This window comes from Nicotiana sylvestris, chromosome 11, assembly GCF_000393655.2.
Source record: "Nicotiana sylvestris chromosome 11, ASM39365v2, whole genome shotgun sequence".
Taxonomy (NCBI): Eukaryota; Viridiplantae; Streptophyta; class Magnoliopsida; order Solanales; family Solanaceae; genus Nicotiana; species Nicotiana sylvestris.
Window position 1 is genome coordinate 36581006 of NC_091067.1, and position 26162 is coordinate 36607167.

The following is a 26162-nucleotide window of genomic DNA, read 5'->3' on the forward strand; positions in this document are numbered from 1 at the left end:
TTTTCTTTTTAGTGTAGGATTTTCTTTTGAACTAACTGGTTGTGAGATGTGTTTAGGGTTGTTTTGATGCAGTGCAGGACCAAATTGGAAAAATGTTGCACTCTCTAAAGTTTGGACCGCTGCCGCATTGCATTTTTCGCGGCCGCAATGGCCTTATTGTGGCAAAATTTCATTGCGGTCAGCAGTGTTGAATTGTCAAAAGTGGAGGTTCTCTGAAGTTGTCACCACGGCCGCGATGCATTTTATGCGGTCCGCAGTGCCTTACCGCGGTCGCGAAGCATTTTCTACGGTCCGCAGTGAACTCCTTGCCAGTGCTTCTTGTGGTTAAGTACCGCGGACCGCGGTGGGTAAGTAGCATGGGTCCCAGGTCATTTTTCTGTAAATAGGACTTCAAGCCGCCATTTACATTTTCGCTCATTTGCTCTCTAAATAGAAAAAGTATTGTTCATCACTACCCTCATTGCACAAATTCAATCACTGATTCTCATTCATATGTACTACATCTCATCTCTGGTACGTCAAATCTTTCCCTAGTCTTTAATTTTCTTTTATTCGTGTTTCTAATTCGTTAGTTAGTACTTCTTCTTCTTCCTCTTTCTTTCAATTCTTAACTTAGGATTACATAATGTTGATTAGATTAGGGTTAAATAGTCAAACATGGTGATTCATTACCTAGTGGGTTGATAAAATGTGGATTAAGGCTAAAATGTACAAAAATATAAAATCCTAGGTTGGTGTTGCTGCATACTGCTTACCGCGACCACTGTTGATTTTTCGCGGTCCGCGGTGCCTTTCTGCGATCGCAATGAGATTTTCTGCAGTAGTAAAACTTCAGAGAGGTAAATTTTAAGGACCGCGATCGCGGTTGATTTTTTGCGGTCCGTGGTGCCTTACCGCGGCCGTACATAATTTTTTGCGATCCGCGGTGACTTGAATAAGAGAGTGGCTAGTCTGGACCCCACTCCACTGCGGTCCGCGGTGCTATTTTATGCGGTTCGCGGTGGTTCCTTTGCGGCCACAATTCTTTTTATGTGGTCTGTAGTCAGCTGTTTTCATGCATATCCTTCACTGTTTCTTCTGGTACTGTGATACTTACAAGCTTTAACTAAATTCCATTTGCAGACAATGGTTAAATCAAGAGGAGGTGGTGAAAAACAGAAAGGAAAAGGAGAGTCCTCCCGGAGTAGGGGACGAGGAATGATCAAATTCACCCCCAAAGTACAAAAAGCAATTGGAGATACAAGAAAGAAAATCAAGGATTCAAATAGAGTTGCTTCCCATTCAGAGGGAAGTGAGTATGTACCCTCACAGGAGGCATCTGACTCTGATTTAGTGTCGGATTATGTCCCTGACTTCCCGGGGAGGTTTAGATTGAGAGATGTGCCCACACCTCCGGACTCTCATACTGCTTAAGCTTCAGTTCAAATTTCTTCTTAGTCATTTGAGGGCTCAACAGAGAGTAGTGATAGTGCAGCATCTACTTCACCCACAGCTTCAACACCCAGGGAGGATCCTTTGCCGAAGAAGAAGGGGGAGAACCCCAAATCGGGGGTGAGGGTGGGGGTGGAGAGAACTAGAAACCTAGAGGCTTGGAAGGATAGATTTGTTAGCGAGATAGCATACCACAAGTTCCGAGAGTGGTGGCCTCAGAGGAAGTTGATTCTTGAGCGACAATTCATTGAGAGGGACCATCTGCCTCACAACCCTAATGTGAGGAGGAAATTCAAAGAGAGAACGGGTTGGGAATATTTTACAAGCAAAGTTGAGGAGGCAAACGAGCACTTAGTCAAGGAGTTCAACACTAATACTGCCTACATCAAAAAGGGCACTAAAGTGACTAAGGTGCGAAATTTGACAGTGAAGTTCGATGGGAAGACAATCAATGACTACCTCGGATTTCCGAAGGAAGATGAATCATTTACTTAGAAAACATAGCATTGGATGAGGCAGCCCGTCCGTGGTTGGCAGAATACCTGGCACTCCCGGGCACCACCCTAGCTTGGTTGACAGTAGGGGTTCAAATTCTGAGGAAAACTTTAAACTTCGAGGCAAAGGGGTGGGAGACTTTCGTATGCAGCAAGCTGGACCCTACTACTCATGAGAACTCTCTTACTGTCTCCCGGGCAATATTGGTGGCTTCTATCATGGCGGAGTACCTGATCAACATCGAGAATGTTATGTCGAGGGTGATTAGGGGTAGTCAAGGAAGGTGATAGATCATACCCCTTCCTAAATTTACTGACAATGTACTTTGAGGACCAGGATGTGGAGAAAAGAAAGTTTGATGTGAAGGTGAAACCAAATATGCCTTTTTCCTGGTACAGCCTAAAGGGTGATGACAACCTCAAAGCCAAAGATCCTAAAGGAAAAGCTATTATTTCTACTGGCCAGTCTGAAGAGCCAGTAGTAGTAGTCCCTTATGCTCAGCCCCCCACAACTTTACCAGATATTACCCTAGGACCCTCTACTTCCACCACTCCAGATATTCCCCCATCCATAACCTACCCATTGATTGCCCACGGTTTAAGCCAAACCCTTGCTAGTATCAACAACTGGACGCAGGAAACTACTTCTAAGTTGTCTGTGCTTTCTAGATTGGTAGCAGCCTAGTCTGTATCCCCACAACAACAAATTTCAGCTTCAGCGAAGGAGACTCTCAAGGAGCTTCTGGACAACTAAACGAAGCTCCTAGAGAACTAGAAGTTGATATTGGAGGTTGTAGTTACTCATGGGAAGACATTAAAGGAGCTGATAAATGAGACAAAGAAGCTGAGAAAGACTCGAGCTTCAAAAGAGTCTATGAAGGAGTTGAGGGTAGAAGTGGAGAAGATTAAGGCTGTTGATCATCTACCATTGGACCTACTGTTGCACGAGCAGCCTCCAGCAGCTCAGACTGAGCCGGAGTAGGAGCAGGAGATGGAGAGGGCACCAAAGAGGAGGAGAGTGATCCCACAGACCGATGATGCAGTGATAGAGTTGGAGGATCCGCAGGAGGTTCCTCTAGCCAGCCTCAGGCCCCAGAGCAGCCTCAGGTCCCAGTGCAGGCATAGGATACCGGGATCCAATCACAGGTTCCCGAGCAGTCACATGACCCAGGGACCCACGCTCATGATCTCATGCAGACGGAGGACCAATATGTAGTTTTTCTTTACTCTCTATCTTTTTCTTGAGCTTTTTTAGCTAGTTAGCATTGGGGACAATGCTAGCTTTCATTTGAGGGGGCAGCCCTATTTTGATGATGTTGGATTGTACATATGATACTATTTTCGTTTTTATTATGCTTTTTCACTTTTGGTATGTATATAATTCTACCAGTTTATTTCACTTTTCATACTTTGCAACCTTGATCTGTATATAAAGTTACTTTTTGATGTATATATTCATTCCTTCTAACGTATATTCGTTTAAATCCCCAATTGTAAATATTCAGTTTACTTTCCACCTTTTCTTTCATAGCTACTTACTTCATTTTCCTAGCTTTTTATTTTGAGTTTTGCGTTCAATAAGCTTTTGGTTTCATAATGCCACGGTTCTTTCTAAAGGTGAAATTTGTGTGAACCGGGTGGCTCTTCCTGATGATGGATGACTTGACAACCTTCTTAAGGGTTTGAGTCTGTTTTCTTTTTGTTTTTGTGTAAATAGTAGCTAATGAGTAATAGTGCATCAAGCAAAGCTTCACGTGGGCCTAACACATTTGCATTTGATCTTATGGTCAAAAATAAATTGGTGTTTATAGGGTGGTGATAGTTGTGACCTTGAGACTCTTGTGTTGGCCGATAATCATCAAGTGATTTTTCGGACCATTTGTGTTGCTCAAATCTTAGTTAAGGTTTTTGTAGGCCTCCGACTCTGTCTCTTTAGTAATCCTATAGCTTATATGGTGAGAATTTGAATTGCAAGTCCAAGTCTTGTGCCATTAGTCTAGAACTTGCCGTGAATGTTTGTCTAGGCGAAACCCTAAGTGCAGTTTGATATCTTGAAAACATCCATAACCTACCAATGATAATATCCATAGTCAGCTCCTTTGAGCCACAACCCTTTTTCTTTCAAAGACCGTGATACAAGCCTTTACCCATTCTAAAAAAACCCTCTCTTGGCACCCGATCTTTCCTTAGTACAAGGCAAAAACATAAGTTTGGGGGAGAGACGAGGAATGCAAAAAGTGGTAAAAGGTACAAAATGAATAAAAGGGAAGGCAAAAAGAAAAAGAAAGAAAATCAAAAAGTCAAAAAGAATGAACAATGTAGAAGAAGTGAAGAAAGTCAATAAAAGTAAAAAGATGAAAGGCGTGGAAAGATTAGAAAGCAGAAAAAGGTTTGAAATGAACAAGAAAGAGTGACAGTGTGTCTCTATAACCCCTAATAAAGAAGTAAATGACTCAAATATTCAAGAGAATGTGTGCCAAAATGAAGCAAATGAAGTGCTTAAGAGAAGATGAAACCTACTTAGACCAAATATTTTCTACCTTGAACCAAAAGCTTTCATTGTATCCCCACAAAATCCCTATATGATCTTGAGTTGAATGAAGCTTACATTAGTGGTGACACACATAAGGGGAAAGCTTATGGTACTTAGAGCCGGACTTGTGACCTTTCTTTGAGAGAGATAAGTGTATTTTCCACAATCTTCGTTCTGAGTGCTACAATCTAAAAGTAAGGTCTTGCTTAAGGAAGAGTGAGGAGTATGAGTTTGGGTTCCACAATGACCAAAGTAGTAGAAAGATTTTCCTTGATGAGTTGAGTCAACTCTTGATGCTTTTGTGTCGCATTAAAACCATGGCACTTAAAAGGTTGAATGTTGTTAATGATTCATTTGAATTAAGGGCAATTGTTAGTCCCAATTGATGCTAGATGAGGTCACTTTAGGTCAGCTGGATTTTCTTGATTTTATTCTTAAGAAGGTGGGACTTATTTTATTTGCTTGAAGACAAGCAAAAGCTTAAGTTTGGCGGAGTTGATAAATAGGCATTCTAGTCTATTTTATACTCATTCTCGCTTGAGTTTTGGAATAAAAATATATACAAGTAGTCCCAAAAGCTTACATGTTGTGCTTGTTTGTAGTGTTTGGTCAAAAAGTGACAAGGAAATCAAAACTAGCTCAAAAAGGAGTGAAACCTACTCAAGTACCAAGAACAAGTCAAAGCACTGCTACAATAGTAAATCCACCGCAGCAGTAATAGACCCACCGCAACCAAAGTGCATTTGTTGCGGTCCACGGTGGAAATGATCAGAGAGATGCAATTTTGGAAGCTCAAGCAATGCATTCCGCGGTAGATTCTTCGCGGCCGCAGTAGTCTCATCGTGGTCGCAATCCATTTGTTGCAGTCCGCGGAGAGGGGATTCAGACGAGGCCTCATATCGTTTCTCCTCATTTACTGTCTGAAAAACCAGGGGACTATCTGTATGCGGTTAAAATTGGGGCTCGCCTACTGCACGAAAGATCGAGACTGAAATGAGATGGGTGGGAGATCGATCCCGGATCAAGGTATGAAGTCAGAACATGCTGTTGAGTCCGTAACTCCGGAACCAACCTCGTCTCCGATCAAGCTCGAGGAAATCCTATCGGACCAAATAACAGAAGGTCGTAATATTCGTGACTGATCGGATATCACAGCGAAAATCTCGGCACATATCCGCGAAAGACCGACTAATTAGCTAATTATGAGATTTCTTACCTTTTGTAGAATTGTATCTAAAGTAGGACTCCTCCACTACATAAAAGGGGTTCGATCATTTGTAACTCACATTGTAATATGCATCAAAAGGCAATACACTATTATTTCTAGTTTTTATTATCTTTTATTTTGTTCTGATATTGATTGAGGCACTTTCTTGCTCGAGGGTGATCAAACTTCAAGGCTAAGACTGTTTAGCTTGGGTGGTTTGTCTTTATTTTCTTATCATTAATTTCAGTATTAATCTGTTTTCTCAGTTTTTATCAAGTTATATCACGTATCCTTAAAACCGCGTATAAATTCAATTTCTATCTGATTTTGAGGGTAAACAAAAATGTATCTAAGTTGATAGTTAAATGACTTGATAATATTGATACGTTTTTGTAGAATAAAAAATGTGTTTTGTTAAGAAGGAAAAGACAAGTTGAATTGATGTAGTTTGGTGTAAATACCTAGTACATATAAGTATTTACTACGAGACAACCTGAATAAAATTGAAAAATAAATGCGTGAACTATAAAGAAAAAAATATGATTATAAATTTTACCTCCAGGAAAAGGGATTTGTTAAATATAAGTAAAACATGGCTATGACTACACCCGACTTCTACAAATAATATAATATGCTTCAAGAAATCAAAGCCCTGACTCCCGCACCCCAACTTGTTCATCATTCAAAAGTCGACCATAGTAGCCATCAAGGCCCAATTTTGCTTTAGCCATATAACTGTCAACTAAAGCAATGTCGGAATTGTGTTTGAAAGCTGCCTTAATATCGGCGGGCAAAGCCAAAAATCTGTATTCTACTGGGATCTTTGCAATAGCTTTTCTTATGTAATTCTTGTATGCACCAGTTCATTCTTCAAATCCTACCGTAAATGCATGGCTTTATGGAAGATGTCAAAGTCCCGCCAAATATTTTTTTTTTTCTCTTTGACTTGTATAACGTGTCATGGCGTTTCCAGAAAACTTCCCCTAGCATCAATTTTGCTCCAAGAGTTAATACAAGTAGCCAAGATATTCTTCGAAGGAAAAACGGAAAAGATCTGTTGTATATACCGAAATTTACAGTCATTAAGAAGTGAAGTATCCATTACAACTAAGTCCACCTCACGCCTAGACTGAATGTAGTTGTCAATACTTTTGCGCACAAACTCCTTCCTATCATGATAATTATGATGACCCAAAAGGTCATCATATTTTGTTTTAGAAATAAAATCTGTGTTTCGAGGCCTTAAAACCCTTCTTTTATCTCTCCTCGATCTGCGTGCGTGGTCCGGACGTATATACGGAAAGCCTTTATGTGAAAATTTGAGAAAAATGCTAAATTTTGCCTTTAAAATTGAATTAAGTTGACTATGGTCAACATTTTGGGTAAACGGATCCGGACCCGTGATTTGACGGTCCCGGAGGGTCCATAAAAAAATAAAGGACTTGTGCGTATGCCCGGAATTAAATTCCGAGATCCCTAGCCCGAGAAATGAATTTTTAAAGAAAATTATTTAACTGAAAATATAAGGTTTTTTGGAAATTGAATAACCTTATATCTTGTTGGTATCAGGCCTGTATTTTAGTTCCGGAGCCCGATGCAGAATTAGTATGGTATTTAAGCTATGTCTGTAAAATTTGGTAAGAAACAGAGTTTATATGACGTGATTCGGACCCTCGGTTGTGAAAACAGAAATTTTAAGAGTTTTTGAGATTTTCATTGATTTTGATGCTAAATTCGTTGTTTAAAATGCTATTTGGGCAATTTGATCGCACGAGTAAGTCCGTATGATATTTTTAGACTTGTGTGCATGTTTGAACTAGAGCCACGAGGGCTCGGGTGAGTTTCGGATAGGTTTTGGGGTGTTTTGGACTTAGAGATTTATGTTGTACTGCTGCTTCTGGTATTCTAATGCTTTGTGCTTCGCGTCCGCGAAGCAACTCTCATGAACGCGAAGTGCAAGTTGGGCTGGGGAGGGATTTCTTCTACGCGAACGCGAGTCTTTGGTCGCGAATGTGGAGCACTGGGGGGATTGCTCTTCGGGAACGCGACCGACCACACGCGAACGCGTAGTGTGATGGAGGTGGCAAGGGAGTCCTTGAGTTGTTCTTCGCGAACACGATCCTAGGCCTGCAAATGCGATGGTCAGGGGGGACAGACCATCGCGAACGCGAGTAGCTCATCGAGAACGCGTAGGCCTTTATGGCCGCAATGCATCGAGAATGCGACAGACCTCTCGCGAACGCGAAGAAGGTCTGTCCAGTGTTTTAAAAACATAATCAAAATGGGAGTCTTCCATAATTTCATATTTTCTTCCATAGAAACCGACTTTGGGCGACTTTTGAAGAGGGAATTCATCACCAAATTATAGGTTTGTGTTCTTAAACTCATTTCTTTCATTTTTCAACAACACTTAAATCTTGTTCTTTAAGTGGTCATTTGGTAAGAGGGATTAGGTGGGATAAGACGTGAGATTAAATTTATACCTTTTTGGTTGGAGGTATAAATTAAACCCTCGATAAATTTATATTTCCAACCAAATAAGGTATAAATTTAATCCCACCTATTATCCCATCTTATGCCATCAAATGTGGTATTATTTTATACCGTATCTCAAGTGGTATAAAATAGTACCAGAATTATAATCCTGGGAATATAATCCCAGTACTATTTTGTCCGCGTACCAAACGACCCGTAAGGGTAGAAATTAGGAATTTTGGGGAAATTGAGGATTTTACAAAATTGGGAATTTAGACCTCGATTTGGGGTTTGATTTCGAAACTAATTACATATTTGGGCTCGTGGATGAATGGGTGAATGAGTTTTGATCCGAACCTCGAGTTTTGACCAAGCGGGCCCGGGGTCGATTGTTGACCATGCGGGCCCGGGTCGATTTTTGACTTTTTAGAGAAAACATTGGAAAATCTATATTCATGCATTAGAATTGGTTTATTTACCATATATTGATGTTATTAAATACATTATGCCAAGATACAAGCAGATTGAAAGTGGAACCGAGAGGTAAAGCGGTAATTGAGGCTTGACTTTTGGCCGTGGAATCGAGATAAGTGTTTGGCCCAACCTCAGCTTGAGGGAATATGTGTTATGTCTTAATTGCTACGTGTTAGTGTAGAGAACGACATATAAGTATGATGACGATTATCTATACATTAGTGTCGAGCATGCAAGTGAGTCTTAAACTTTGATCGTTGTGATTCTTATTATATATTATTCATGCTTAAATTAGTTGGTTCTGTTCTACAGTAGTTCTCCATTTCGCTAATGCAAGGTGAATGCTATTACCCTCTACCGCTAATTGATTCTGAATTCTCTCCAACTGCAAAGCATAATTTGATAAGGAATATTATGAAAATGAGCTTGTTAAATATATGAGCATTTCTTGTCATCTTACTTTTACTACAATAATTGCGAAGCATGTTATATTTAAGAAGATATGAGCATCACTTAAGAGATTCATATTATTTATTTAAGCAGAAAATGATATGATGATTAATTTCTAATTTTATTGAACAACTCTTAAATTTAACTTCTTAATGGAGTATACCTACCAAATAAGTTTTTGGAAGCAAATCAAAATCAAAAGAATTTAAAATTTAGAAAAAATCATATTATAGAATCCTATTGCTTCCTTGATAACAATGATGTTAAAGAAAATAGCAAAGGGGTTGTTGATTTTTTATACTTCAATACCACACAAGAGAGGAGAGGAGAGGGGGTAATTTGTGTGGTACCTAATTTTCGCGTGCACTGGATTGTCGAAGGACCTAGTTCTTCTAAGCATTCCTTATACTACAGTTGCGGAATAAATAAAGTAGAAAGTAAAGAGCACAAGGATATTTTACGTAAAAGAAACCCGGTTCAAAAGGTGAAAAACACACTACCTGCTACCCAGTAGGATTTTTTCAAATACTTCACTACAACTCTGAGCCAACAATAAAGTTTATAAACTCTTGCAAACCTAAAGATTAACTCTAACCCTTATAGCAACACACCACAGGTTGTTGAGACTACCTCAAGTTAACTTTAACTTGAAAAATACAACTCAACTTTACAACCTCTTGCAAACCTAAGGATTAACTCTAACCCTTTTAGCAACATATCACAGGTTGTTGCGACTACTTCAAGTTAACTCTAACTTAAATAATACAACTCGGGTACCTAGTACAATTTGCTTCTAAGAAAGCTGAAAGGTACAACTCAAAACGCCTACTACTCTTTGAACTAAAAATAAAGGAAGACACATAACACTCTTTATGGAACTGGTTCTTCAATCTGGTTCGTGTAGCTTCAGGATCACACTCTTGAATCTCATAGGAATTGCTCACGAAATGCCTTGCTATTTTCCGCTCAATTCTGCTTTTACTTCAGTACATGTGCGTCACCTGTAAAAGAGAACCCAACTGAAATATACATAGTTAATAGGATTAGGATTAACTTGATCAGTTCTAATACTTTAGTCTTCCTTGGTGGAAGAGTTCTAGTTAACTTCAATCTCTAACTCTTTCCTTATCTAGGATAGAGTTCTCTTCAAGTAAGGAATCATGGTCCTTATCAATTATTCAACATTTTCGTTCAGGATTATCAAATTTAACCACTTATACTTACAGCTTGCATGTGCATGTCTTTTGCTTAAATCTGATAGCGACCTGCATACACTCTCCATGAACCTGGTTCATGCATATGTTCCTTTGTCAATCATCAAAATCAAAACCGCTCAGGTCAACAGGTGTTGAATAAAATAATCGACTGAAAAAATTAAACAAAACAACATTTTATTTTTAGAATTATTTCTGATAACGCACATAATCTTATATAGATAAAATAACAATATGAAAATAACAATTTTATTTGTTTTACTTCAGTACTCTCACTTTAATCATTAATCTCTCCCTCAACGAAATCTTTCAATTTGTACAAAAACTAAGCCTTAATACCAACTACTTGTTATCGCTATATTGATCCTCTATTTCCATTGTGTTTTGTTTTTAGCTCACTCCTCTATGAGCCAGGGATCGCCAGTACCAACCCATGATAAAAGGAGGGTTGACAACTAGTATAAAAATTTGTCGAACCATGACTAGTTCTCTTAACTTCAGCATCATACCTATAGATATCACTCTTGTTTCTGTTTGTCCAGTACATCAAAGAGGAAAATACATTTAATAAAACGTTTTCTAAAAAACATTTACACTTCACAGCTAATCCACTATCTTAAATCATAAAAATGCCAAACAAGAAAAATTTACTTCTATTAAATTTTTAATCTTCCTCAAGAAAGCCGTCATATCAAAAAGAATATAAAATCATAAAGTTGTAATCTTTTATTCACTCTGGCCAATTCTTCGTATACCAACTAAATAAACTACATTAATATTACAAGAAAAGTAAAACCCATCAAAACAGTTTCAAAGGGATGAAACAGTTACTACTCCCTCCGTTTTAATTTATATGACATGGTTTGACTCGATATGAAGTTTATAAACTAAATAAAGACTATTGAAAAGTTATGATCTTAAACATATCATAATATTTGTATAACCATAAAAATTAAATTATTTTCAAATTTTGAAGGAGGTCATTTTGTTTTAAACTGACTAAAAAAATAGATTCATATACACGAGAAAGGTGGAGTACTATAAAGCTGCAAATTTTTTCGAAATTGTAGCCTCTTCCTCCTTCTCTAAACCAAAAGTCATAGACCATAATGTCGAGCCACGTCTTATAAGGATTTCTTTGTTTATTATAAAGATTCCTCTTGGAAGGCATTGTTTACTGTTTACTTCGTTTTGGTCTTTCGTCATTATATTAATAATACTTAAAACCTCAACGTGACAGCATCTTAAGAATTACAGCCATAATGGCTCTTTTAATTACTATTACCTCTGTTTTAGTTTAGGTGAACCTATTTCCTTTTTGGTCGGTTCCAAAAAGAATGACCTCTTTCTAAATTTGGTAATAATTTATCTTAAACTTATAATTCTACCCTTAATCAGAAACTTTTATAACCATACAAATACCCTGGGTCCCTTTTTGATCGACTTGTTTCGGTCCACAAATTTCAAAAGTCTTCATTTTTTTTAAACTCCGTGTCTAGTCAAACAAGTTCACATAAATTGGAACGGAGGGAGTACCAAGTTGCTTAGCAACTCTTCCCGAAAACAAGGATCTCTCCATTTATATATGCCTAGTTACATTTATTACTGCATTAAAGCTCCACATTAAGCTTGTTAATTAGGAATGTATAGTTTAAACATCGTGTCAATGGAGTGCTGCTAGCTACTTGCCTCTTTTTCGTCTTTCCTTGAGTCGAAAGTCTATCAGAAACAACCTCTACCTTCATAAGATAGGGTCTTGTGGTGCCTACACACTGCCCTCCCCAAACTCTACTTGTGAGATTACACTGAAGTTATTGTTATTGTCGTATCATATCAATGGAGTCTTCAAGAATTAGTTTGCGTCCATTCAGCGTGACAGATGTTGATGATGTGATGATATGGGGCAGTGATGATCAAGTAACTCGGACCACCCGGTGGAAGACTTTGACCTCGAAAGAAGAAGCTTTGATCTTCGTTAAGGAAGTGTGTATACCTTACCCTTGGCGTGTATCGATATGCATCGATGATTGATCGATCGGATTCCTATGGATGATCTATCCAGGAAGAGGTGCTGATGATGACGAGACAAATCAAGCTGCTGCAGATATAGGATATGCTATTGCAGTTGAGTATTGGGGGGAGGGAATTGCGACAAAGGCACTCAAAATGGCAATACCTCAAATTTTCAATCACTTTCCTGAAATAGTAAAGCTTCAAGCATTTGTTTTTTTGGAGAACAAGGCTTCTCATAGGGTATTGGAGAAGGCTGGATTTGTCTACCAAGGTTCCATAACACATCAAGTCCAGATCAATGGAGACGCAATTGTGGTGGTTTATGTGGTTTACACTTTTCTATCCACAGACAAAATCCCTCCAACCCCATGAATTTCAAGTTTTTAACTCTAAGATGTGCAAGTTAAGCTCTTTTCCTTTTCACTATTTCATTTATATAAGTCATGCCACATTGGTCCTGCATGATCAAGACCCAATGGAAAGTTCGAATTTCAGGTGTGAGATTCTTATATTTTTCTTGTCAAATAAACCATTTTAACATACATTAGGGCTCAAACCAATGGACAGTTGAATGCAAACATAGAAATTTCTTTGAGCACTTTAACTATATGATAAGGGTATCGTTATTTTTATTTGGATTTACAAAACAGCAGTTACTTGAATGGAAAAGTATATAACATAGTATTATTTCTTTAAATCTGAAATTTTGAACAATAGAGCTTAAAATTTGGTTTGGAAAATTACAGCTAGTACCAACATCAGTTACTAGTAAAGAATTTTAACTCGCCCTATCAGTTGTCTCCATTTCCATTAATTTACAGTAGTAGTCTTTGTATTCTTGCTGGAAACAAGTTAAACATATATTAGACAGGTTTTAACTCAAGTAATTCTGTCTCAAATGTAATTACACTCTTTGCCTGTATTTCATGATCCAAATCATATCTTTTGAAGTCTTGAGATTTCTTTGCAATGGTAAATCTTTACATCTTTTTTGGTTATGATGTCCTGAAAGATAAGTAAGACTGAGGGAAGCATACAACATATTTGGAAAATATTTTTCAATAAATGACAAAAAGTCCATTAATACTATCATCATTAGTTCACAGTTAGCATAGTCGAACCGAGAAATAAAAACACACGTGTTATTGCTAATAAACAATAAACCAACCTCCTTTGTCCGGGCTTGAGACCGTCTGTGTCACAGAATAACTTGAACACATGTGGAGTTAAAAATTATATTTTTTTTCTTGAGGCATGGATCAGGCAAGTCAACTTAACAGAGTTGAACTAAAATTATAGAAATATGTAACATGCCTTTGTCTATTGAGATTTGCAGACACTAATGCTTCCATTGAATGCGCCTCCGAAAAATTTCACAATATCAATAGTTTTATCCATATATTGTACATAAAAAAGTCTATACCAGAAGGATAAAAGCTTAGTCAGGATTTGCAAGTTAACTCTTTTGCATAGCAAGTTGCAAAAAGTTATTTCGAACCCAACGGAACATTAGATGTTGTTTCCCTTTTCTTAAGAGCTAGTAAATGGAAAGCAGCATTCACTAAGACAAATATATAGTCAAGCAAGGAACATAAACAATAAAGGCATTAAGTTATAGAAGGGCTTTTCGAATGATTTCATCATACACTATGTTATATGTAGACTGGTCATCATTTATTTGCTATAGGTAGTCGAATTAATATCTTTATACAGTTTGAATTCTTCGCTCTCTATATAGCAACATATAATTGTCCATGAGAAAATACTGGCTCGCGCAAATAAATTCTAATATAATCTAATGTTTTTAACCTTGCGCGTTATTTATTGTCATAGCAAAACACAGACGTAGTGAAAATTGTGTTCTTTTAAATGGGATAGGTAACTTCTCATCGTCCGAAGATAACAGTGGTATTTTGGGAATGAATATATCTGAATTATTAAAATCACCACTTGTAATTTTAGCACTTATAACATAACTCTTAAAATCACAGCATATGAGTTGGTGTACCGTTGCATAAACCTTGACAGTGATTTAAGTTTCGCAGCAACATAACATGACAATTTCTTTCAAGGTTAATTTGTAAGGAGGTAAACCAACTGGGTTCATTGAGTGAAAAAAATCTTCAAACTAATTCCGATCACTTGGTTCAACGGTTTCATCAGTTGCAACAATTGTCTTAGCATCTTTAGAAAATTAGGCTATAAGCCTATTATTTAATTCATCAACAAAGTAATTTTTGGTCATCAAAATAACACAAGAAGTTAAAAAAGAAGAGTCATGAAAAGAAGTATGAAAATCAGGATATATTATTCTGAATAAGGGATCCAACGATTCTTTTCAGTAATATAAGGAACTGTACTGACCCGACCGGTCATTTTGAGCATTTGCACTTTTCTCGATAGTTTATGGGTATGAGTAGCTCCGTATGATGTATTATGACTTATGTGAATCGTCGATTTTATTTTTCAGATTATTCGGAATCGATTTGGAAGAATAATTCTCAACTAATATCTTTAAATTTGAAAGGTTTGACCAAATTTGACTTTTTAGTAGTTGACCTCAGATTAGATTTATAATGATTCCGTTAGCTCCGTTGGATGATTTTGGACTTAGGAGCGCGTCTCGATTGAGATTTGGAGGTCCGTAGTAGAATTTGGCTTGAAATGGCGAAAGTTGAAATTTTGAAAAGTTTGACTGGAAGTGGACCTTTTGATATCAGGGTTGGATTCCGATTTTGGAAGTTGGAACATGTTTGTAATGTCAAATGTTACTTGTGTGCAAAATTTTGGGTCAATTGGACGTGATTTGATAGGTTTTGGATCGGTTGTGGAAGTTGAAGTTTCAAGTTCATTAATTTTTGAATCGAGGTGTGATTCATCGTTTTGATGTTTTTATGTGTGTTTTAAGGCCTCAAGTAGGTCCGTGTTATGTGATGGGACTTTTTGGTATGTTTGGACGTGGTCTCATGGGTCTCGAGCGTGTTTTAGATTGATTTCGGGCTATTTTTCCTTTATTTTGCGTTGTTGGTTCTGCAGAACTCTGAGTATCTGGTGTCCTTAATCGCGATCGCGAGGTATGGATCACGATCGCGTAGGGTTGTTTGAACGTTGGGAGAAATCGTTCATCGCGTTGCGAGTCTTCAGACGTGTTCGCGTAGGCTGCTGCAATTGAGCATTACATTCGCGTAAGCCTGCACGCGTTCACGTAGATTGTTTGACTGAGCTGGGCAGTGGCCGTTTCTTCTTCGCATTCACAGTTCTTTGTATACGATCACATAGTGTATTTTCAAGGGCAGTTCATTTCCTTCTTCGCGATTGCGAGGTCATTTCCGCGATCGCGATTCATTGATTCGCCCAGTGATTATAAGTACTCTATTTCGAGAGTTTTGGCCATTTTTGCATTTTGGGAGCTATGGAGGAGGAGATTCTTGAAGCAATTTTCACCATGTTAATGGGGGTAAGTGTCCTCTACTTGGTTTTAATCTTATTCCATGAATCTATCTTAAATTTTGGCAATTGGTTGATGAATTTAGAGAGGAAAAATTGGGAGTTTCTGCCTAAAGTTTTATATATCAAATTTTGAGTTTTGAACACTAATTTTGAGTCGGATTTGAGTGAAACTAGTATGGTTGGATTCATAATTGAATGAAGTATCGGATTTTGTGAGTCTTGTTGGGTTCCAAGGTGCGGGCCCGAGTGTGATTTTGGCCGAATTTGGGATTTGATTTAGGCTTCGATCTTTATCATTTGGAATTGTTTCCTTGGGCTTTATTTGGTGTATTCGAGTTGCTTTTGGATAGTTTGGAGCCGTTCGGAGGTCGTTGCGCACGTGATGGCATTTTTGAAGCATCGCTTGGCTTTCTCGGTATTAGAATTGGCTTGTTCAAGATAAGTAACTCTTCTAAACATAGTGCTGAGGGTATGAAAACCAGAATTATGTGTTACGTTATAAGTGTTGAGGTAACACACATGCTAGGTGACGGGCGTGTCGGCGTGCACCATGTAAGTTGTGACTTTGCTATTTCTGTGGTACTGTGTGTTTACCTGATCTTACTTGAAACCATGAAATCTCTACGTACTTGAGTTATTGAGCTATAATACATATTAGAAACCATATCTAGGTTATATGCTTATCATGTTGGGACTCATAGTGGTTGTTTCTTGCTGTCATCTCACTGATTTTATTGATATTTCATACACAGTCATATTCATGCATTTATAACATATCTCAGTCTCAATTGTTACTTATTGATGCATCATATCATTGTTATCGGGCTACTTTCATGACATTGTGAGCTCGTGAGTAAGACTGAAGAATTTGATGACTACGTGAGGTCGAGGACCTGAGTGAGAGTGATATTATGGGATCGGGCTGTACGCCGCAGCATGTTATATTGATTATATTTTATGGGATCGGGCTGCATGCCGCAGCGATATAGCGCTTGGGCTGAAGGAGCCCCTCCGGAGTCTGCACACACCCCTAGTGAGCGCAGTCGACTATATATATATATATATGGATCGAGTTGCATTCCACAACGAGCCTTATGGCTATATTTATATGGATCAGGTTGCACGCCGCAACGAGCCTTGTGGCCATATATATGTAGATTTTGTTGCACGCCGCAACGAGTATTGTACAATGCTGAGTGACTGAGTGTGCTGCGTATTGATCACGGTAGGAGATAATGCGAGATGGTGAGGTTGAGTAATATGAGAGTGTGAATATATGAGTTCATCACGGAGAGGCATTGCATTTGACATGCGTACTTGAGATACATACATAGAGATGCATTTCCTTTTTGCTGCCCGACTTTGGTCACATTCATGATTTTACCTGTACCTTGACATGTAGGCATAGAGATGTACTTTCCTCATGCTATCTAAAAACAAACTATTTACTTGATGAAAGGTTTTTGGGAAAAGATTATAGTTTTCAAACTTACTCATATTTTTGACTAATTTGGTAAAGAATTTGGGTTTTCACTGATATACTTGAAAAGCGGAACCATTTTCAGAAAAACTATGAAAAGGTTGAGCATTTTATCTCTGATCTGCTTCATTATTTAATTGATTTACATTGTTATGAACTGCTGTTGGTTATTGGTGTTGGACCCGACCTATTTCCAGCTCGTCACTACATTCAAACTATGGTTAAGTTTGTTACTTATTGAGTATATGGGGCCGGTTGTACTCATGCTACACTTCCTGCACATTGCGTGTAGATTTCGAATGCTGATGTTGCTGTGCATGGAGGAAACTAGCATTGAAGATGTACCTACATTCCTACTGTAACTGCCTCTTGTTCATGGTAGCCTTAGCTTTATAAACTCTATTTATGTACCTTTCAAACAGAAAATGTATTTACTTCATATCGGCTTGTAAATTCTAATCTTAGAAGCTCATGATTTGTATTACCAGTCCTTGGGAATGTAATAGGTTCAGATAATCTCTTTTTTTAAATTGTCTTATTAATATTGTTGGAATCAGATAGTTATTAGTTGGCTTAAATAGCGGGTTGGGTTAGGAGCCATCACGACTAGTGGATTTTGGGTTGTGACAAATTGGCATTAGAGATCTAGGTTCATAGGTTCTACAAGTCATGAGTGAGTGTCTAGTAGAGTATTGTGGATCGGTATGATGACATTCATACCTATCTTCGAGAGGCTATAGGGAATTTAGGATATACTTCCCATGTTTTTTTCCTTATCGTTCGACATTGATTCAGCTTGAAGCAAAATCCTTTTAATTCCTACCATGCATTCGTATGCGCACATGAGTGCTCAGTATTAGCTATGCATCGACGGCTTGTGATTCCATAGATGAGGTGCGAGATATTATTTTAGTATGCTGATGGTGAGCCGGTCTAGAAGAGTTGAGGTCAGGTTTTGGCTGTATTTTGAGCACATAGGTGTTGATTGTGTGAGCATGTGCTTTTGGATTTATATGTCCGATAGTGTTCCTATTAGTGGAACTGGTAACTGGATGTCTATGTGATGAGTATAATGTGACTACAGGATATGTTCATATGCGTTGAATTTGACGAGAAGAGTTTGCTTTTAATGTAAAAGGATTATTGGGTGCTCGATTTCTATCTTGATGTGACGTATAGTCTCGAGTTATGAGTGTATTGAAGTATCCTTCATGTTGTGAATTATGGACAACGAATTAGATTCTCATGTCTTGTTGATGAGTTCCGAATCAGGAAGATTAAGTAATTTTGTAGTAGTTGTGACCGTGGAAGGGTATAGATAGATGTCACTTTGAGGCTAAACAGGTGGGTTATCTCTTGCGGTGTGTCCTGAGGGGGTGCGATCCTTATGTTGTTTTGATGAGAGTTCTCTATTACTAGTGAATTATAAGTAGTGCAATTTGAGTTCGGATAGCTTGTGGAAGTTGGCTTGACTCTTACGAGGGTGAATGCGAGATTTGCAGATGATTTGGGATATTAGATGGTTTGTAATACATGAGCTTATATAGGATTTAGTTACACCTCAATGTGGTATTATGGAAGTAATATAGTATGGGCATTGTGAGTTATTATATGTTTTGACCTATGGCTTTGAGACATGTAGGGAGTTTGCTATCAGCGGTTTGATTGCACGGTTATGTGTTATATTGGTTTCAATTTGAGGTATGCTGGTGGATTACTTATGACTTGTAGAGGTGGAGATTGAGGATGACCCGAGTAAAGAAATTTTTGGATAAATGTTGTATTATGCTTTATGGGTATGTGGGAAACATTAGATGATTGAGTTGTTATTCGTAAAGGATGTAGTGTGTATGGAGTGGGGATTCACTCGGTCGCTTAGAAGAGTGGATTGCTTCCTTGGGTGATGTTGTGCTAATGGAGAACATGTTGTTCGGTTTGTTTGGTCAGTTTAATTGAGATCTGAGTAGAGTGGAAGACTCTCGAGATTGGTTATAATGAATTCAAGATTTATATGTAGCAATTGGAAATTTTAGGATTTGTATATGGCTAGGGTCTGAGATTTTTCATTGGATGGTGTCGAGACTTGTGACATTTCTATATCCTTATGGATTCTATATTTTTGTATTAGGAAGTTGAAGGAAACAACTTTAGATTGGCATAAGGTCTCTTTAGAGTGGGTGTATCGATTGTGGTGCTTTGGGGTGCTTTTGAGGGAATTCAGTGACTTGTGGGCCTTAGGGTGATGTGGTTTTATGCTAGGATCTCGTAGGGTGAGTTTGGTTAAAGATCATGGTGTTCTAGTAAGGAGGAGTATCAAATAGAAGGAAATTTGGAAGGAACTCGAAGAAATAGGACAACATGGTAGTGGGTTAGATCAACACCGTGATGGAGATGGTCGATTCTTTGGGTACTTATGATGTAATAAGTTTCTGCAGGTTTTTTTTGGTTATACTCTTGGGTTTTGATGGCCTGTATAGCTTGATTGAGTTGGATGGATTCAGTCCTGACAGTTTGGTTATGTGCAAATGCATTTCGGAGAGTTCTTGATGGTTTCTACCACGATTTGAGATGTATATTTCCTACTGGTGTGTGAGACATGTTGCGTATTGTGATTTTCTCCTGGATGGGATCAAATGAAAAGTTCTTGGCTAATTGAGTATGTAGTTTCTTGTGACTCGGAGTGATCATGATATTCACGTACTTTACATATGATGGCATGGTATATGCGATGTGTGTGAGGGATTGAGATTTGCATATGCAAGGTCGTGGTTCAATTTTGAAGGGGAGATCATGAATCCTCAGGTAGCGTGGATGGTTTCAGATGACTAGGTAAATGATATTACTATTTGGTATTGCTTGATGAGAGTGTGCATTTCAGAAGGGGGGACTGTGTTTCAATTTATGGATACTTCATTGGCATTATGGCACTCTCCTAGTTGATCGACTGTTGATTTTTAGATATTACCATGTGGCACAGAAGAACTATAGAAGTATTCCTCGTAGGATGATCGTGTATGAGAGATGTGTTAGATTTTAGGCGGTGGAGCTGGGATCAGAAATGGTGATCCATGTGCTCTATGGGTTTGGAGACTAAGAGTTCTCATGAGTAGATTGTTTCGTGGTTGTGGACTGTGAAAATGTGGTAAAAGTTATCCAAATAATAGTATGTGTTGTGATTTAGTCATTATGGACTTCCGAGGGTTATTTATCTATTTGCGGGTGACTAGAGTTGATTTGGGGGTCCATTGGTAGGCACAATTAGGATGTGTATTTGCACCGAGCCGAATTGGTTGTCTCCATACTGCTATTGTTGAGGGATGTGCCATTCGATCGTTGGCTCCATATATATACGAATTAGGTTGCAAGCCGCAGCGAGCCTTATGGCTATATGTATACGGATCGTGTTGCACACCGCAACGAGTATTTTATAGTGCTGAGTGACTGAGTGTGCTAAGTATTGAGCACAGTAAGAGATAATGAAAGACAATGAGATTGAGTACTCTGAGAGTGTGAGTACATGAGTTCATCATAAAGAGGCATTGCATTTGACATGCGTACTTGAGATACATGCATAGAGATGCATTTCCTTTTCGCTACCTGGTTTTGGTGACATTCATGTTTTTATATGTATCTTGACATGTAGGCATATAGATGTACTTTTCTCATGGTATCTGAAAACAAAACATTTACTTGATAAAAGGTTTTTGGGAAAAGATTACAGTTTTCAAACTTACTCATATTTTTGATGATTTCGGTAAAGGATTTGGGTTTTCACTGATACACTTGAAAAGCGAAACCATTTTCACAGAAACTATGAAAAGGCTGAGCATTTTATCTCTGAGCTACTTCTTTATTTAGTTGATTTACGTTGTTATGAACTGCTATTGGTTATTGGTTTTGGACCCGACCTATGTTCTAGCTCGTCAATACTTTCAACCTAAGGTTAGGTTTATTACTTATTGAGTACATGAGGTCGGTTTTACTCATACTACACTTCCTGCACATTGCGCGCAGATTTCAGATGTCGATGTTGCTGTGCATGGAGGAAGCCAACATTGAAGATGTCCATGCATTCCTTCTATAACTACCTCTTGTTCATGGTAGCCTTAGATTTATAGACTCTGTTTATGTACCTTTCAAGCAGAAGATGTATTTACTTCATATCGGCCTGTAAATTCTAATCTTAGAAGCTCATGATTAGTACTACCACTTTAGGAAATGTAATTGGTTCAGATAATCTCTTTGTTTTAATTGTCTTATTAATATTGTTGGAATTGGATAGTTATTAGTTGGCTTACCTAGCGGGTTGTGTTAGGTGTCATCACGACTAGTGGATTTTGGATCGTGACAAGAACGATGAAAGATCTCGGAATTTTTATTTTCTCGTCTATGTTTGTCTTTTTTTTTCCGTTTCCAATTTGCTTCGAATATTCACATGAAGAAGGATCGGTTTTTGCATGTATATTCTCGGATAATCATAGTTTTTAAAGTTGATTCCATATTCAGAGTTCAGTATGCTTTCCCGAATAAAGTCTTCCTTTTTACCACTTTGAATAATATGAAGAGTTTGTCTAAAATCTCCTTCAAAATAACAACTTTTTCACCAAAAGCCATATTTGTGTCCATAAGATCTTTCAGAAGAGAGTCTAATGCGTCAATCATGTTCTTTTTTACCATTGATGCTTCATCCCACATAATCAATTTTGCATTGCGAATCAGAGATGCCAGTGAACTCTACTTGATGATATTGCAAGAGAACTTTTCATCAACATTAATCAGAATTTTAAAATGTTAATGAGATGCCCGTCCTCCTAGAAGGATCGAAGCTGCAATGCCAGAGGTTGTCATTGCTAAAGCTACAAATCCTTTGGGATGCGCAATTGCTAATAATGCTCAGTATAAGAATGTCTTACCACTTCTTTCATGACCCCAATCTCCCGCTGTAGGATGTCGTGATGGCGCCTAGTCTCTAAGGCTAGGTAAGCCTAACATGCATGGAGAAATAGCAGAATTAACAATAGAACTTCAAATTTAAACCATCTAACTATCATAATAGAACTCGACAATACCGCTGACAATAACTCCTAAAATCTGGTGAGACTGAGTCATAACCTCTACACGAATATACTGTAAAATCTCTAATATATCACTATCTAAATAAGAGTGACATTAGAAAAAAAATAAAGGACAGAAGGTGACTTTGAGGCCTACGAATGTCGGGCGGTATACCTTGAAGTCTCCGAACTAAATGTTGTAGTCACTGGTGCCTAGCCTGGGTTGAGGAACCTGGATCTGCACAAAAATATGCAAAAGAGTAGTATGAGTACACCACAATGGTACCCAATAAGTATCAAGCCTAACCTCGGTACCAGGTCAAGACACCTACTAGGATAAGAAAAAGAAGTTGAACAAGTATAGTACAGTCTAATAATGGAAACGAGGAAAATGAGACAATAAAGAAATACAACAAGATAAGCTACGACTGAATTTAAAGCAATAAAGGTAATAAGGAAGGAACACATAATAAGAACATCAAAAAAATTGCAGATAAATACAAGTGAGGTAAATGAGAGATAACAACAAGAATCACAACTGAGGTACTGCCTCATAATCTCATTTCACAATCACAATAACAATCTTTTCTTATATCATCGCGGGAGCCTAACATTTTGAAAATTATTTTTCCGAAATAGCTACAAGCGTTTTAGCCCACCTTATTACACCGTGTGGCTTCAAGTAGTTCCCTTACTAGCATCACGCATATGAAACCCACATTATCTCACTGCATGCGTATGAACCTCTAGCCTTATACCATCACATGCGTATCAATATCACAATACAATAATATCTCGCACCACAAGTGTCTATATGCCACAACTTTACCAAACGAATTAATAATACCAATATTTTGACAAAAAATAGTCCATGGCTCAACCACAATGTGCACAAAAATCTCAAAAATGATGGAATAAAAGTCAAAGGCTCAACATGAAAGATATCTCAACAACATAACAACTTCGCCTCAATGCGATAACAACATTTGCAACTTCAACACCAAAAACTCAACAAGCGGATATTCCAAGAAATAACAACTTTAACTCAACAATTAAATAATTAACAAAGTAACAAGGAAACAATAATTTCAACTAAGCATGTAAGGACAAATAACAAGTAAGAAATGGAATAAGTATTAACAATGTCAAATAAAGCATGTAAGGATAGATGATTAACATATGTAAGGGTAGATTAACAACGAATGATATAACATGTTATGACAATTCGATTAAAGGCATGAAAAAAGTCTAAATAGACTAAACCGATCGATTACCACATATACCCCATGTACCCACTCGTCACTTTGTGTACATGGCTTTCATATATAACAAATAGCACAATCAACCCAAATCCTAATGGGTAGTTCTCCCACACAAAGTTAGGCAAGATACTTACCTCAAATAAGCTAAATCAATTCCTTAATAAGCCTTTTTCGCGAATATCCAACTTTGGGAAACCCGAATCTAGTCAAAATAACTTAATACTATAAATACAAATCATAGGAAACTATTACAGATAATAAAGTTGCAATCTTTAAAGAAAATCAAAAAATCAATTCATATAGTCAACCCCGGGCCCACATATCAGAACCCGACCAAACTTATAAAATTCGAATACCCATACAATAATGAGTCCAATCATACAAAAATTATCCAATTCTGACCTCAAATCGACCATCGAATCCCCAATTTTCACTTTAAATTTTTTACAAAAATCCCCCATTTTCTTCACTTTAATTCACTAAATAAATGATAAAAATAAGATGAAATCATGATTTATTAATAAATCTGAGTAAAAAAATACTTAGTCGATCAAAGACGTAAAAATTCCCTCCAAAATCGCCCAAAACCGAGCTCTACAACTCAATATATGAAAATAATACTCTAACCCTCAATTTGGGATTTTAATATTCTGCTGCCCAGTGATTACTCTACGCGATCGCAAAAAAGCACTCACGATCGCGGAAAACAAACTCCACCATCTCACAAAATCCCTACTTGATCGCGTGACTACAAACGCGAACGTGATGACAAAACATCACCAAGCTTCGCGATCGAGGTCTACTCCACGCGAATGCGATGAATAACGTGTGCCATCACACAACCCTTCCTTCCTTCTACGTGAATGTGGTCCCTCACACGCGTTAGTGATACACAATCACCCAACCTTTCACTAATACAGTCAATCCTTCGCGAACGATAAGAGAGAATATCATCTGCTAGGAAAGGCCCTGTGCGATCACGACCTATTCTTCGTGATCGTGAAGAAAGAAACCAAAATCTCTGAAACCAACAATCTCAACACATGCATGAATGGTCCGAACTCAATCCGAAACACACTCGGAGCCTCGGGACCCTATCCGAATATACCAACAAGTCCTCAAACATGATATGAACTCGCTCGAAGCCTCATATCACATCAAACAACACCAAAACCACGAATCATACAACGATTCAAGCCTAATGAACATCCAACTTCTAAAACTAATGTCGAAACACACCAAACCAACTCCAAATGACCTCAATTTTTGCACACAAGTTATAAATGATACAACGGCTCTATTCCAACTTTTGGAACTGAAACCCGGACCCGATATCAATAAAGTCAACTCTCGGTCAAACTTCTCAACCATTTAAACCTTCAACTTTCCAACTTTCCAACTTTCGCCCATTCAAGCCAAAATGCCCTACGGACTCCAAATCAACATCCGAATATATGCGTAAGTCCAAAATCACCATAAGAAGCTATCAGTACTATCAAAACTCTATTTCAGAGTCATCTACACAAAAGTGAAACTCCGGCCAACTCTTTCAATTGAAGCTTTCAACTTCAGGACTAAGTATCTCAATTCACTCTGAAACTTCTCTGGAACCAATCCAACCACTTTGGCAAGTCACATAACCATTAATGAACATATAAGAGGCAATAAATAGGGAAACAAGACTAAAATACATAAAACAACCGGTCGAGTCATTATAACTTCCTCTAGAACCATCAATAAAGAAGGCTCCTAATATGTTGCCAAATATTCTATCAAGAATTGTGTTGTATGCCTTATTTTATTCAATATTTAATTTTTTATGTAACAATAAATCTTCATCGCTAGTAATGATGATTCTTTAAAAATATACATCATTTGTTTCATTTGCCATTTTTGAAGATCTGATAGTTTCCAAACAAGGTTTAACACGTTAATATTACGACCCATAGAATGTAGTATATCATTGATGAGGTTCAGGATAGCAAGGTGAATATCTTTTGCGGCTATATTTGCTAAACTCTTAAAGTCCAGACATTAAATCTTCAAATTGTTCCCACAATTCCCTAGGATTAGCAGGGCTGCAATATACTAATATTCTAGAAAATAAGCGTCTTAAACTATATGAAATTCGATAACAGGCAGCCTCTAACATACAATCAATCAAGCTATTATCACAATACAATAGTCCTCTTTTTTCTGCAGATTCTCTAAATGCGTCACAGCATATCCTATTTACTGTCAGAAGATCTTCGTATGATTTCGGTCCTCTCACATTCATTAGTATTAAGCTAAGGTAATATTTTTTCTCCTTATGTTGGATGACACGTTACAACTCACCTAATAACATTACCTCGTTATCGTCGAGTTCACATTTTGTACGTAGAAGACCATACGAGATATTGTGGGAAGTCTTTACACAACAATTTAGCACTTTAGCATCATTATTTGTTTCATTCATCAAGAAGAATTTTGTCAATATCGTCTTCATAATCCCAAGATCTTTCACAATATTGTCTACTATGTCAGTTTTTTTATAAGAAATAAATTTTTGTCCCTCAAGATGCAATTGGATGTGATAAACACTTGGAGTCATTTCACTGATAGAAAGAGCAAATAAGCGCCACA

The 26162-nt window shown here is 37.7% G+C and overlaps 1 protein-coding gene across 1 annotated transcript; it reads left to right on the forward strand.

The window, feature by feature from the left end:
• Window positions 1-12327: 12327 nt before the first annotated feature.
• LOC138880930 (uncharacterized) lies at window positions 12328-12663 on the forward strand. The gene has a single exon (XM_070161114.1). It carries the CDS (start codon window positions 12328-12330, stop codon window positions 12661-12663), a length of 336 nt encoding a protein of 111 aa, XP_070017215.1.
• Window positions 12664-26162: the final 13499 nt, after the last annotated feature.

Excerpts from the sequence above, each read along its gene's own strand:
- LOC138880930 (XM_070161114.1), top strand. The coding sequence starts at position 12,328 with ATGATCTATCCAGGAAGAGGTGCTGATGATGACGAGACAAATCAAGCT.